The sequence below is a fragment of the Ixodes scapularis genome, unplaced genomic scaffold, assembly GCF_016920785.2.
Source record: "Ixodes scapularis isolate PalLabHiFi unplaced genomic scaffold, ASM1692078v2 PGA_scaffold11__112_contigs__length_91849675, whole genome shotgun sequence".
Classification (NCBI taxonomy): domain Eukaryota; kingdom Metazoa; phylum Arthropoda; class Arachnida; order Ixodida; family Ixodidae; genus Ixodes; species Ixodes scapularis.
In genome coordinates this window covers 86122453-86137306 of record NW_024609837.1, presented here as the reverse complement: position 1 = coordinate 86137306, position 14854 = coordinate 86122453, and the positions used below count along the sequence as shown (strand labels likewise).

Genomic DNA, 14854 nt, shown 5'->3' with positions numbered 1-14854 from the left:
GGTGGCTTCAGTAACATTCCCTCATCATGTGCCACCTTAAACAGAAAAAAAACAACAAAAAAACGTTAGTTTAGACAATAAAATGGCACAGAGAGTAAAATTGTAAATCACCACCCAGCCGGCCTCTACATGGCATGGCAAAGGCATGACTGTCTACGAGAAGCTGTTGGCATATGGCTCGTTGACCTCTTTTGGAAGAAACTTTCGCTACGCTCGGTAATCTTTCCGATACGAAACTGCCTCATGAAAGTAAAAGCTTGTGGCCTCTGCAGAAGTGTGAGCCCATGTAGACGAACCATGCTCATACAGCTCAAACTTGATACTAGTACTTCTAAATACACTTTACAATCTTAACTTGATGAACCAGAAGCCAATGATGTGAGCCTCTTTAAGGAAACAAATCAAATGTCAATCAACATTGTTTAGCAGACAATCTAATTTCTTAAGTGCATAGTCTACCCAATCAGTGCAATAAGCCGAATAGTTGTGCTTCTGTTTGTGTGTTAGTTCTAGTGTTTTATCATTGTTTCCCACCAAAGTGTGCTTTGCTTTCTTGCCAAAGTATGGCTTTCGCATTTTTGTAAAAACCAAGAAGGGTATAAAAGTCTCAGTATTATACGCAACACCAGGGGAAAAACTATTCTGCACTAAAAATGAATTTTTCACATCTCCATAGCCACCCTGAGAAACAACACACAAAATTACGGGACAATCAACAAAACCAGATAAAGCATGCTTCTCCAGTAAAGGGGGTAAAAAAAAAAAAAAAAGGGATGACCACGTATGAAATGATGTCACATTTATTCGAAATCTAACGTACGAAGCAGCCAACATAAAACCACACACTCGTGGAATGCTTGCGCAAAGGAACACGGAGAACATCAAGCACACATTCCGGCTTCAACCAACACACATGACTAGCTTTTGCGCGCAAATAAATACGACCGAGGACCACACAACCACCTCCGACGACAACGGGCACAGCACAAACAGAAAGAAGCTACTTCTAGACAGAGACAGTCGCGGCAGTACACTTGGTTACATAATTCCGGCCACGAGTTGTAGAAAATCGGTTGAGCAAATACCCCCGCTAAACTAGTCGTCACAAACGCGGGCGACTCGGACGACGAGGTGCACCTTGATTCCTGGGCTCTATCTTGAGTCTTTGTGGTATGTTCCTGGTGTCATAATGAGGGAAGCACTTTCGGGACAACGTCCAAACTTGTTCCGCTTTCCTGTCGCGACCTCCGCGAAGAGTCGGACAGGGTGGTTAAAATAGACTGAGGTTTGACGGGAAGTTAGCGTTTGGGCTGCGGAAATGCGCCGTTTGCTACAGTCACTGACAGAATAAGAATGGTAGGATGCGTCTTTTAAACGCCCGGCTTCCAGCACGCGCTTCGTGCCTTCCGCCATGCTTCGGCTGCGCGCGTGGTGCTTCTTTTTGAAGCGTCGTCGAAGGTAGAGAACTCTCGTTGGAGGCGGAACATCTGAAGCTTCCCACTGCCGTTCTCGCTTCGTCAGCGACTATAGAAACATATTTGCAATTTGAAACCCTCCAGGCTAGTTTCACAGACGGCTTTCTATGGTACCACAGCGCAAGCGTCTGAGACGCTGGACTTTGGATGCCAACTTTGATCGCGAGTGTTCAGTGCACGTGTAGAACCCCTAATTTATGTAGGAAGCCAATGTCAGTCATGGCAACACAGTGGCATAGGTTGGGGATGGGGTTTATAAGAGGCTGAACCCCCCCTTAAAACATTTACCCAACTACGCCACAGTGGCAAACTGTAATTGTCAACGAGAAGTCATTGGCACCTTTTACACTGGCACACCAGTACCCAGAAGTTACCTATATCTCTCACGCTGGCGGCCGAGCTTTAAATGCAGCAGACTTTACGTACAGAAAATGCTGCAAAATATTGCTCACAAAAAAAAAAACTTTGTGAAACATTTTTACGGTGCTTTAAAAGAAGACGTTTCATGGTAGATTAGTAGATTCAAGAAATTCAGAGCTTCTAACGAAATTGCTTAAGGGGGGAGGCTAATCCTTAACATTTCGTTTTTTATTTTTTATTTATCGTGCTGAAATTTAGTACATTGATGTATTTCTCGGTGGTGATTTCAAATATACGATTATTTTTCAGATAGCTTTACTAGATCCTTAATTAATAATAAATTGTTAATTTTAATTCGGTCCTCCTGACGGGCCGTTACCATAAAATTCTTCAGAATATAACAGAAATTTTTGTAGAATTGCATTCACCAAGACATGTTTTGTGCGATGATGCTATTTTAAGCCTGATATAATGATATTACATTGGTAAAAAAACATTTGCAATCAAGTTGCACAAAACGGGAGGCTACATCTTTTTGAGACTAATTAATTAAAATTATTGTATGAGCTATAAAGCAACAAAAATAGCATCACCGCACAAAACATGTCCTAATGAGTGCAATTCTATAAATATTACTGATATATTCTGTAGAATTTTACGCTAACGACCCGCAAAGAGGACCTAATTAAAATGACTAATTTATTGATAACTCAAGATCTAGTAAAGCTACCTGAAAACTAATTGCATATTTGAAATCACCACTGAGAAATACAGCCTCCCCCCTTAACTCACGTCACACTTTCTCTTTCTTTCATAATGTCACAAACCCGGTTTGAACCCAGGGAAGCATATACTTATATTAAAATACAAGATTGCAGAAAAGTAGTGGTTGCCTAAATACTATAAGAAATAATGAACAAAATTATAGAAATAAACAAAGACTGAACAGTAGAGCAACACCCACCCTGCGGTTGGTGCTCTAATCACACACATTGCAAATGTACGTAGGGTGCTGTAACATGTTTGCTGGTGTCTCTTAAGTGCCAAATTCTATTAAATTTTCTGGGTAATAGTCCTTCAATTTTTCCAGTAGCAAAATGCAAAACGTTACGCAGGGGCAGAACCAAAGCGCCACTATCGAGCAAAGCTGATGTAGCACAGCACCGCAAAGCTTGGACCTGCCATCGCGGCGGCACAACACCTTCGTTCCGGCGGCACAAAAATGATAAAAGGTTCAGAGGGTCTAACACGATTCAAAGGAAAGCCCTTCTAAAGTCTCTAGTCCACCGCCTTTACAGACGGTCTTTCGAGACGGGCTGGAAGAAAAGCGCGTCGAGCACTGATGCAGACTGAAGCATACCGATCACGTCCCCAGACACCCGGGTTGCGAGACGAAAATCGAACGGTCGTCAAGGCGGCCGACGTGGAAGCCCCTGTGTGGCGCTTCCGATTTCTCCGTTTGTATTAAGAGGTGGCGCCACAGGCATGGCCCACCCGATTGGCGGAACACAAAGGGTTCTGGATTGGCGAGCGTCAGCGGTCCCTCCATAGTGCCCACACTTCCAAAACGCGTTCGCGACGCAACACTCTGGGTGCTGCGCCGGCTACGTTTTGTTCCGCTTTAAGCCAAGCCTCAGCCGACGCCACGACCCGACAAAGCCAATTGAGGGGTGCCAGAAGGGCTTTGTCGCGGTGCCCGTCGCCTTCGTAGGTTTGCCGCTGCCGGCCAAAGCGATCGCGCGCAGAAAATTAGTGTAGGATCGCGGCGCATTCGCCGTGCGCGATTGGTGCAGTCAGCAACAACAAACCCCCGGGGAACACGAGCGCCGCGACGGCACACATTTGGCGCTGCCTGTTTGGGTCCGTCGGACCGTGGGATTGCCTATGGTCGAAACGGAGTGTGGCGACACCTCTTGTTCGTCTGCCTTCTAAGAGTGGTCACAAACCTCGCCACCGACAAAACCCGACCAGCAGGAGTGGACGAAGTGAGCGAGAGCAGTCGACTGCCCAGCCTTGAAACTGCATGAAACGAGGCGTTGTCTGGACGGGCTTGGATGTGTGCGAAATAAATTGCCTTCGTTGCCCGCTATTTATCTATACCAGTGAATGCTGAAGCAAATGCGCCCCCTCTTTCTCTCGGGAGGAAATCGGCTCTCTGCACGCTCACCGGTGCGACGATGGCCCATTGCGTGCTCGACTGGGAAACAAATAATTCGTCACACGCTCTGTAATAAGAAAAAACATTTTTTTTGCTTTGTTTTTTAACAAATAGCAGGAGGAAAAAAAGGTTCGGAGCTAACTCACCATTTATTTTTACGGAAAAAAAATTACAAGCAAACAAATTACGCTTAAATTTTCGGATGCTTTTTGAGGCTCCGACTGCGGCTACTACCCGACCCGCAGAAAGTCAATACCTCACTTAGTACGACATATCCTAGTATCGGCTGATCTTCCCAAAGAAGGTGCCAAGACGGACGCATAGTCGTACTCAAGAGAGAAACTCTGAGGAAGTTAAATATGCTACAGACGATACGTGCGAAGGCGAAGAAAAAGCCCTTCTGTCCAATCCACGCGAGCAGAAGGAACTGGTGCAATCTCTGTCGCTTGCCAATAATGAGCATTTGCAAAGCAGTTTATACAAAGACAGGTATAACATCAACCAGCTGAGTACAGAACACGACTGAATTTCTTCAAAACCCGCACGGGTTGAACGCGTGCAGTTAAGAAACAGGTGGTGGAGTGATCTGACAGAAGAAAGACTCTGAAGTGGCACCTTTCCCATGCAACTCTTGCTCTAGAATGTGCACGCCATGTCAACGAACTGTTCAAATGAAAGGTGAAATCTCATCTACATGGTGCAAGCACAGTATAAAAACTCTAGGGTCTTCCTCTTCCCCCTAGAAGTTTGTCCCACTACGTCATCGACGGGATAACAATGGCAGCAGGAGTGTTTAGCACCCCCGTCACCAGCACAAGTTTTCTGCCTTAGGTAATGATAGCAGCAATAATGGGCTCAGGCTAGAGTCAGGACAACTCAAAGCATGCTCCTATCCTTCTTGTCCTGTCCACGAGTTATGCGCATGAGCCACAAATCACTGCCAGGGTTGTAGCCACAAAGGCATTGCACAGGAAGAGTTGAAGGTGCACAAAAGCTGCCAGACAGAAGAACAGCGACCTGCGCTCAAAAACGCAACGGTAGCATGAGACACGATCTGGCTCAACCGTCTAACAGCAGTTCAACCCAGCAGCCCAACTCAGCAATTGAGGTACGCAGTCTGGCTCGGCAATCTGCCTCGGCGGCCCAACAGCAATCACACTCTAATGTCCAATTCGGCAGACCAACCCAGCAGCACGACCTGGCAGTTCCGACTTTACCGTCCAACTTGGCAGTATAACCCGACAGTTTCGACTCCGCAGTTCAACCGAACAGTCTAGCAACCTGGCTCAGCACTTCCTTAACAGTTTCGCTCGGCAGTTCAGCCCAGTGGCTCCCCCTAGTGGTCTAACTCAACAGTGTGACTCGGCGGTCGTCCCGACTCGGCAGTTCAGAGGCAAGCCTACCCTACGGTCCGAGTCGGCGGCCCATTTTGGCGGCGCTGCTCAGCAGTCCGACTTGCGGAAAAGCGACGGGTCGAAGACGCACATTCCGGAAGAGTTGAAGGTGCACAAAAGCTGCCAGACAGAAGAACAGCGACCTGCGCTCAAAAACGCAACGGTAGCATGAGACACGATCTGGCTCAACCGTCTAACAGCAGTTCAACCCAGCAGCCCAACTCAGCAATTGAGGTACGCAGTCTGGCTCGGCAATCTGCCTCGGCGGCCCAACAGCAATCACACTCTAATGTCCAATTCGGCAGACCAACCCAGCAGCACGACCTGGCAGTTCCGACTTTACCGTCCAACTTGGCAGTATAACCCGACAGTTTCGACTCCGCAGTTCAACCGAACAGTCTAGCAACCTGGCTCAGCACTTCCTTAACAGTTTCGCTCGGCAGTTCAGCCCAGTGGCTCCCCCTAGTGGTCTAACTCAACAGTGTGACTCGGCGGTCGTCCCGACTCGGCAGTTCAGAGGCAAGCCTACCCTACGGTCCGAGTCGGCGGCCCATTTTGGCGGCGCTGCTCAGCAGTCCGACTTGCGGAAAAGCGACGGGTCGAAGACGCACATTCCGCCGCGGTCGGAGGCCGCCGAGAGTGCGGGCGGCGTCATGTCGAGCGTGTGCAGAGCGGACGACAGCTGGAGGCTCAGCTCCCTAAGCCGCTGCCCAACCTGGGCCAGGTCCGGCTCCGGCCGAGTCAGTGCGAAGAAGCCCCGGCCGGCCTGGCGCGTCAGGTGCCGGCAGTAGGCGCCCAGCACCGCCTCCAGGTCGTCATCCTCCCCGGGGCAGCGGTTCCTGCGAGGGGCGCCAGGTCCCAATGTTTGCATTGGGGCGATCGGTGGCCGAGCGCGTTCAAATGCAGTCGCGCCGATCGTACGTAGTACAAAAGACGCAGTGTTCGCTGCAGACGTGGAGACGGAATCATGTGCAGACGCGCTTCAGACGTGTTCGAAGCATGTTTACTTCATGTGTGCTTCCAACATGTCTGCAGACAGTTTGCATATGACCATTGTGACCGTCCTAAAAGGGAATATGCCTGAGACAGCAGACCATCTTCTGTACCATGTATCAGCGGTGGAACCTAATGCACTGCAGCTCGGAGGACATAAAGCGAAAGCCCTCACTGCACTCCTCCACTAAGTCGATAAAGTGTATCTTTTGTGGCCATCCTTCATATTTATTATTGATGATCTTGACCTTGATTCAATATTATGGACGATTTACGGTGCGGACCATTGCTCTGGGCAACGGAACAGTCCGTATTAATGACACGCGACTGTATCGAAATAAAAGTAATTGTGCGGGCGAGCTGGTGAGCGATCGTGACAGAGAACCCTTCAGACCTTCCGGTGTTTGTACTTTTTTGTTTGTTCCCTAGTCTCGAAGGTTCTCCGCCTCGACTGTATTTACGGCCACATACTCTTTGCTTTGCTTCAAAATTATTCGATTCGATTCAAAATTATTCGTGCAAAGAAATTATTCATCTCGTACAGTCGAGCCCGGTTATATCACACTCAGGTATTTCGAATTATTGTTTATATCGAACAGTCCAAACATCCCCTTAAAAATTACATGTAGTAATAGTATAGGAGCGTTGTCTTTTTGTATCAAACTCCCATGGCGGGGACACTCGATATAGCGAACAAAGCCCGGCCACCCGTTGCTTTTCCAGCGGTTTGATTGCGCCGGTGGCGAGCACATTGTTTGGCGCTTGCGTTGCAGGGCTGGCAGACCGCCAAGCCAGCATACATGCAGTAAGATACACAGTAAAAGAGCAGTTGTAAAAAAAGAAACAATAAACCATCAGAAAAAAAAGTGGAGGATGGCAAAAGCAAGGAGAAGGGCACGTAGAGAGAGCAGGGAGTGCCCGCTGCCGGAACAGTAGCCTGCACCCTTTCCCCAAACACTGCTGATGCTGAGCAACTCCCTTACCCCAAAATAAAATCAGCAAAAAAAAAAAAAAAAAAAAAAAAAAAAAAAAAACTCTTTGGCAAGTTAAGTGTGTCCACAATAGTTGTGCAATCACACTTTGAACGCCTTATCTTTGTTTGCCTTTTTCTTTTGCCATTATTGCTTTGCCATTTTTTTTTTTTTTATATTTTTTTGCCTTTCTTTTTTAGCTGCCGGAATTCAGTGAGCTTTCTTTTTTGTTGCTGCTCAACTTTTTTTCTATGGTTTCTTTCTATGTGTCTCGCTTTTCCAATTTTCTTTCATGTTTTTTTTAAAATTATTTTCATGTTTTGTTGTTTATGCTTTGTGAAAACCCCTGCCAGGTGTGCGTGTAAGCGCGATGGTGTTTGAGGTCTCCGCCAACTACGCTCTACTGTATTTAACGGCTCTCGGCTGCTCTACTTGGTAAGCTCCTGTTTGTCGGGACCTTCGGTATTAGGAGAGACGCCAGGAAATTTCAACTCTAGCTCAATTCAACATATTTTTGTATATCAAATTATTGATATATCCAACTATTTTACGATCCCCTTTGAATTCGATATATTCGGGTTTGACTGTATACGCTCCGAAATAAAACACTGCTGTCCTCACATCCCTACTAAACATGCACACAACACAATTACTTTTTCATTCGTAGAGTTCGTTCCACAAAACTACATCGGTAGAGTGAGTAACTCCCATTCAGTGTTCACCACAAATGACCGATAAAGAAATGCCAAATAATTTATTTAAAAGATTGGCGGGACAAAGATAGATACTGCAAATTTGACCGATCATTCTGAACTTATTATAATTCCAGTTCCAACGTCCTGGATGGTAGACACCGTTTATGAGAATGCTGCTTTTTCAAAGTTCCAGAATCATAAACAGAAAAACAACTAGGGGTGTCACTAACTTTTGTCGAGCACTGAGATTCGACTGGTTCAGCAAACATTAAAAATTTTAGCAAAGTTAGACGAAATTCAACTTACGAGCAGTGCCGTACGACTTCGACACAAAAATTTAAAATGATTTGGAAAGTAGTAGTTCATAAAGTATTTTATTGCATATGCTATAAATTACCAATCTATAGAAAGTACAGAGGTAAATATGTGTACTTTTAATGCTTCAATTAGTTTGTTAACGTTAATGAGTGCTGCACTTTTCTCTGAGGCATTTTAAATTTTTGCACGCGTACACAAAAGTTGAAGCTTTGACGAACCTTTGTTGTTTTTCATAAGACCACACTAGCCAGGGGCCATCTTCTCTGGTGTCTGCGAGAGACCAGAGCGCGCTGATGCGGCAGGCAAGAAGGGATGCGAACGGCGCCGTCTTTTTTTTTTGTGGAGCGAATTCGGTCGGCAACGAGAAAGATTTCCGCAAGTGCAGACGAGGCTTGAGACGTCAACGTACCTGTGGAGGTGGCGGGCTACCTCCGCCCAGCGTCGCTCCCTCAGGAGTGTGTCCAAGACCTGGTCCCCGTCTCCGGCCAGCTCGGCCACCATGGCGGCGCCGGGGGGCGGCGACAGCCGCTCGCTTTCCGTGTCCTCGATGGAACGCACCACCTCGGCCCGAACGGCGGTCAGTTCGTCCGACAGGTCCGCCAGTTGGCACTGGGGCGCCACCGAGAGCAGCTGCTCCAGCAGGCGTCGGTAGCCTTCCAGCAGCAGCAAGGCCTGCGCGCCGACGATGAACGATCATTCAGTCCTACGTGCCGAGTGAGTGTTGCAAAGTCGTGTTGCGACGCAAGAAGGGGTACGCCAATCAAAGAGCAGCACGGAGAATACGCATGGAAGTGTGCACCGTCATTGGTTCAAGTCGGAAGGGAAAACAAAAGCCCAGGGGCGCATTTGGCGGGTAAACAAACGTGCAAGGAGCGGACGAACTTGCACGCTGTATAGTCGCCGGCGAGACGAAAACAGCAGCACATTTTTTTCTGACACTTTTGGCAGTGCCCGACTGGCTCCGTCCAATCGTAGCGTCGGCTGCGCTCAGACTTGAAGCGAAAAGAAGTATAGAGGTGTTTTGTGAAAACTTTGTGCGTTAATTTCGCGCCAGAGTCAGCTTTGGCATTCTACATATTGCTGCTTCGTTCATGCTTGCCATCAATTTGTAGACCAGACAACAAAAAAATAATGAAAAAATATACACAGGCAGATCTCTCGTGAATACAACCCAGGCACTCTCGGTCGCAAAGCCGCTCTGAACTAAGTGGCTTTCTTCTCCCGCGATGCTTTCCAGTTTAAAGCTGTTTGTTTCTTGCACGTGCGGAAACACAATTAGTAAGATTTTCTAAAGGCTGCCCTAATGGAATTTTCTGCAAGACCCGACCTGAACTATGCGAGTCGCACACCGGACAAAACTTGACCCGATCGATAGAAACACAATACTCGCCGACAAAATGAGACCGGCAGGGCGCCCCTTTGGGATGCCTTGCCACCCACCCATGAGGAGCGCACATTTGTCCGATCATTTCGCGGGCATTGTGATGACGTCAGAATGCCGAGCTCCGATTGAAGGACGGTGGGTAGACCTCGAGGCAGCTCGCTTTGAGGTCTACCCACTGTCCTTCAACTGGAGTCAATCGGAGCTCGGCCCTCCGACGCCACCGCTGCAATTCCTGCATAAGTAGCGGACAAACTTGCACTCCGCATTGCCTTCTGTCGTGCCAGCCCGCTCGAGACCAGCGAGACGCCGATGCGACGTCGAAGGTACAAAATTCGCGCTGAATGCGGGACAACTGAAAGACCCCCTCGCTGTTCTCATTCAGTCAGTGACTATAGTCCGTTTCATTTATTTCCTCCTTAAAGGCCTGGTTAGGACATTACATAAAAGGGTCAACGTATCGAACAATACAAAAGTGGCGTAAAACAGTACAATAATGCACAAAAATAAAAACAAACAGCACAGGTTATACATGTACTCTTTTAAATGAGCCAGTGAAGATTAGACACTATGAAGGACGGCAGCTGGTTCCATTCAGGAATGATTAGTTCAATGCACTAGTTTTACCCGAGATTAATTTAATTGGACAAGAGTTGTTCGGCGAAATGACATTCTATCGAGGGTGAGAGGAGGGCACTTTCTAGCTCTCGGCAATGGTAGTAAATTTTATGAAGGTAAAGGTGAAATGGCTTTTTTTGGTCTTAAAAGGGTACTAACGGGTATTTACGCTCGCCAGAGTGTTTAGTTGTACGTGACATATGAGAGCCCAACTACACAGAGAACAATTTGCGGCTCAAAATGAGTTTTCTTTCTGCCTGAAAACCACCGATCGACAACTAGCCAGTTTGAGTCGCACTCACTCTCTTCTTCGTGGTCGTGTGCCGTCTTCTATGGTTTAGACACAACCACCAAATACAGGGTGTCACAAAAGAAAATTTACAAGGCTTATTTTTTTACCGCAAAAAGGAACTAGGCAACACCGAACGCTCATTCTCCGCCCAAAGGTAGCGCTAGAGGTCACAACCAGATGCCAAAGTTTCAGCCCAATCCGATAACTTAATCAAAAGTTATGCGTGATTTTCTGAAAATTTCAATGGGAAAATGGAGCCCATTTTTGCCCGTTTTCGGTTTCTGGTGCCATAGAGCCCCATGTGTTTGAAAACTCCGTCGGCCGCCGTTTTCCCATTGAAAAGTTTCAGAAAATCACGCATAACTTTTGTTTAAGTTATCGGATCGGGCTGAAACTTTGGCATCGGGTTGTGACCTCTAGCGCTATCTTTGGGCGGAGAATGAGCGTTCGGTGTTGCCTAGTTTATTTTTGCGGTACAAAAAGACTGTGAATTTTCTTTTGTGACACCCTGTACAATCAAAGCCATGGGTCATCGGAGACACACACTCAATATTAAAACTAGAAAAAAAATATAATACCCATTTTTCATGGCTTCTAAAAAATTGCAAATACGTTGATTAAAAAAAAAAAAACACTGCAGAGCCATCTGACATTTGGAGACTCTCTCCTCTATATTTTTTCTTCCTCCGCAGCCCAGTTTTGATTTCGGCTTCAACACAGCTGCATTTTTTTTTTTTTTTTACTTTATTAAAAATATATGTGGATCTGTAGCATAATACTGACTGGGTAGCCTGAAAAAAAATTTAAAAAAAATATTTTTTGGGGGGTGTTAAGTGTTCCTTGAAAGGTGTGGAAGTCCAAGTTGACTTTTAGAGAAGAAACACTAGTGGAGTTGTCACACGAAGGTGTTCTGCTATCATTTGAATTTTCAAATAGTATTCAAATAGTATGCTATTTGATATCTGCTACTGGACGAATGCCAATGTTAGAACCTCTCCAACTGCTGCCAAGTCCAGGTAACATGTAGATGCCACATATGTTTGCGTGACTGTCAAACTCGCAGAAGGGATGCACCGTCAAATTCTAGCAGAAAAATCAGATACAAGAAAAGGTTTATCCCTTTGACAAACATGTACGGCGGGAATACCACATTTGAAATTGCTCGCCTAAACACAAAACTGCACACACCGTGGGAGGTGCTGCTATTTATTTTGTCTTTGGCAAACTAAAAATGTTATGTCATCACAGAGTTTCGCTTTTCTGGGGCTATTTGTAGTTTTGAAACGGTCGCTTCGCATGTCGGCTGCTCTGGCGGCAGTGTTAACTAAAGCGCCAGTTCTTCCGATTTCGACTTTTAACACTTGTTAGAATTTAATCAAGAGGATGACAACTTACGATACAATGAGAAAACTCAGAAAAGTACCTCTGGTTCGGAATGTGAAACCACGGCATTCTCGTATGTAGAAGCCAACATGCCAAAATGAAACCGTATGAAAGAAAAGTCACAACTTTTCACCTTCAATATTTTAATTTGATGTTTCTGAGCCTGAACAGGTTGCAAGCCCTGTATGTCCTCCCGCTATATAATTAAGCAGAAAACCTGGGAATTAAAAGTTTGAATATTATTTCTTTGTAAACAAATTTTGACCACTGGGAAACATCTTTTGGGAAAAAGCTCGAACGTCAAAGGGTTAATGGCCACAGTCACATCTGAAGCCTGCAGCATGCGCTTCAGTGTCCACACTAAAAAGGGGATCGAGGAGCGGGAGGGGGCAAAAAATGGGGGACACAGAATGGGGAAGAGGCACTGAATTAGGGGCCACTAAAATGGTAGAGCATTAAAATGGGGGCCACCCAGACGGGAGGCCATTAATCGGGAGGCCACTAAAACACGGGCCACTGAAACGAGCAGCTCCTGAAGCAGTGGGGCCACAAAAAACGGGTTGATGAACCCGAGTGTGATGCCTATATTTTCCGCGTTGTTTCAATTTCAATTTGCTGTCACTTTTTTTGTTTTTTTAGGGGCGAAGCTCCTTAGGGTCTAGCCTTGTCCGTCCGGCCGGCGTCCGTGCTCACATAAAAAGAAAAAATATCTGCGCAGTCGACAGGATTTGGACCTGTGCGGGGAGACCCCAATGGATTTCTAGTCCATCGCCTTAACCACTCGGCCACGACTGCGGGACGAGTAGGGGGCTCTGAGATGCGGTAGTAACTCAAGAGCTGGGGATGTCACGGATGAAACATTGCATGTAGCCGCTCAACATCTATACAGGAGTAGGCGCTGCGGTCAAATGCGCATATAATCGCGTTAAACTTTGCATGCATTGGCTCAACGTTTATAGACGAGAGGGTGCTGCGGACGCTCAAATGCGTATATAACCACAATCCATACCACACATTCTATTTCTGACATGGACCGATGACTTAAGCGGTGGAGATGCACTCTTACGGCTCCTAGCGGATCCAAGCTGATCCGCTAGAATAACCACTGGCTCTGCATTTCACCGACCCTAAAGCAGTAATAATGAAGTCGAAACGCAACCCGGAACTCAGCAGTAGCTATGAGCAATAAAAATAATATCAGCACCATTAGCACTACCTATGAACAATAAATCAGTATCATCAGCACCACCAGCGCTTCGCCCCAATCAACATCATTCACCACGTGGAGATGTGGTCATTTTTTTTTGCCGGAGGGAAAGTTTGTTTTGTCAAATCTTGCCCGTGCCCTCCACGGCGGCATTGATATGCTCATCACGCGGGTCCGGAGAGCCACCCACACGCTCTGTTCTCCGTATTTCAAGTCCCGAAAACGGGAAAGAGAATTACACGAAGGCGCCAACCCCCTTTCCCTGCGGGAAGCAAAAAGCATGCTTCGACGCAGAAATCTCCCACATCCACACGAAGCGACGGCGGTAGCGAGGTCAACGAGCCGAGGGAGGAAACCAGTGGCAGGTGGCGCGTGACGTCAAATCTGACGAGCACCAACGCCAAAGAAAAGTGGAGGAGGCGAGGAGAAAAGTCGTGTTCTTGTCTTGCCCACAAAAATCGTCAGGCGACACAGTTCCTGCAAAAATCGTCAAAATTGAAGCGGACACTTCAATTTTGACGATTTTTGCGGGAGTCGTGTCACCCAACGATTTTTGTAGCGTCCTCTTTGGACGGGCCTTGACACGGGTGCGGTGGATAAGCGCGCGCTCTCGTGACACTGCCGCAGCCCAGCCCAGCCCAGCCCAGCCCCAGCCCAGCCCCAGCCCCCCCCTCTTCGGCAACACCTGACACGAGTGTGGCGGCCGAGCGAGCGCTCTTGTGAAGCGGCCGCCAATGGCTATCTAAAGAGCCCCACTACGTCACAGCGCGCTTTCGTGTGCGTTCAGAAAGAAGTTGAAATCATCCAACTCTCTTATAGGCGTCGGAAGAAGCAAAGAATCGGCGCGACGTCACGAAATGCGTCACATCCGCAAGCCGCACGATCTACAGCCGCACAAAAACGTGTTGGTTTGGATCGCGCTTAAGGGGGAAAACTACCCAGAAAAAAACCATTTCGGAAAAAAAAGTTGATTTTAAAAAATCTCATATTTACATCTACCAACACCTAGAGAGCATTCCCAGAAAGTTTCAATAGTTTACACTGCATAGTCATTTTTTATAAATTATTTTCGGTCCTCCAATGCTAAAGAAAAGGCAGGGGTTGGAACACTTTGAACACATTTTTCTCCGTTCCACTTTTTGGCATAAATTTCACTTTAGGAAGACTATCTTTCTGTTATTACGTAACTTGGATTCATTCTTATGAGTTCTTCTTGAGTGAAATTTTAAGGGGAAGATAGCTATGAGCTTGTATTTTTTATTTTTGTCATTTTTCGTGCTCAAGAATTAAAATTTAGGATAAAGAATGGAAATCTAAAAAACAGCATTCGAGTTTATGTGGCTTTTTTGTCATGAAAGATGGTATAATGTAGAAATATATCTCCATAGCTATCTGCTCCGAACTGTCCTAAAGCAATATAACACATGAAAACGACAAATTTATACGTATTTTCAAAACGATAGTTTTCCTACGCAGACACGCCCACTTTCATCTTTAAAGATTTGCAATTTTTTTTGTACTTCACCCAGGTTAACAAAATTTTGCAGAAATGTTCTCAACATCAACAGAAACAAGCCCTGTAAATATCATCTAAATCAGGCAAGTGGTT

General features: G+C 46.4%; 1 protein-coding gene across 1 annotated transcript in view; it reads right to left on the bottom strand.

Annotated features, from left to right (window-relative positions):
* Window positions 1–782: 782 nt before the first annotated feature.
* The window catches only part of LOC8033944 (protein furry), a 60768-nt gene continuing 46696 nt past the window's right edge, over window positions 783–14854 (bottom strand). Inside the window, exons 12-14 of the mRNA XM_029984970.4 lie at window positions 8774–9036; window positions 5999–6226; window positions 783–5478 (exon numbers count right to left, since the gene is read on the bottom strand). Coding sequence (XP_029840830.2) covers window positions 5436–5478; window positions 5999–6226; window positions 8774–9036 — 534 coding nt within the window. The 3' untranslated portion in view covers window positions 783–5435. The remainder of the gene's footprint in view (window positions 5479–5998; window positions 6227–8773; window positions 9037–14854) is intronic.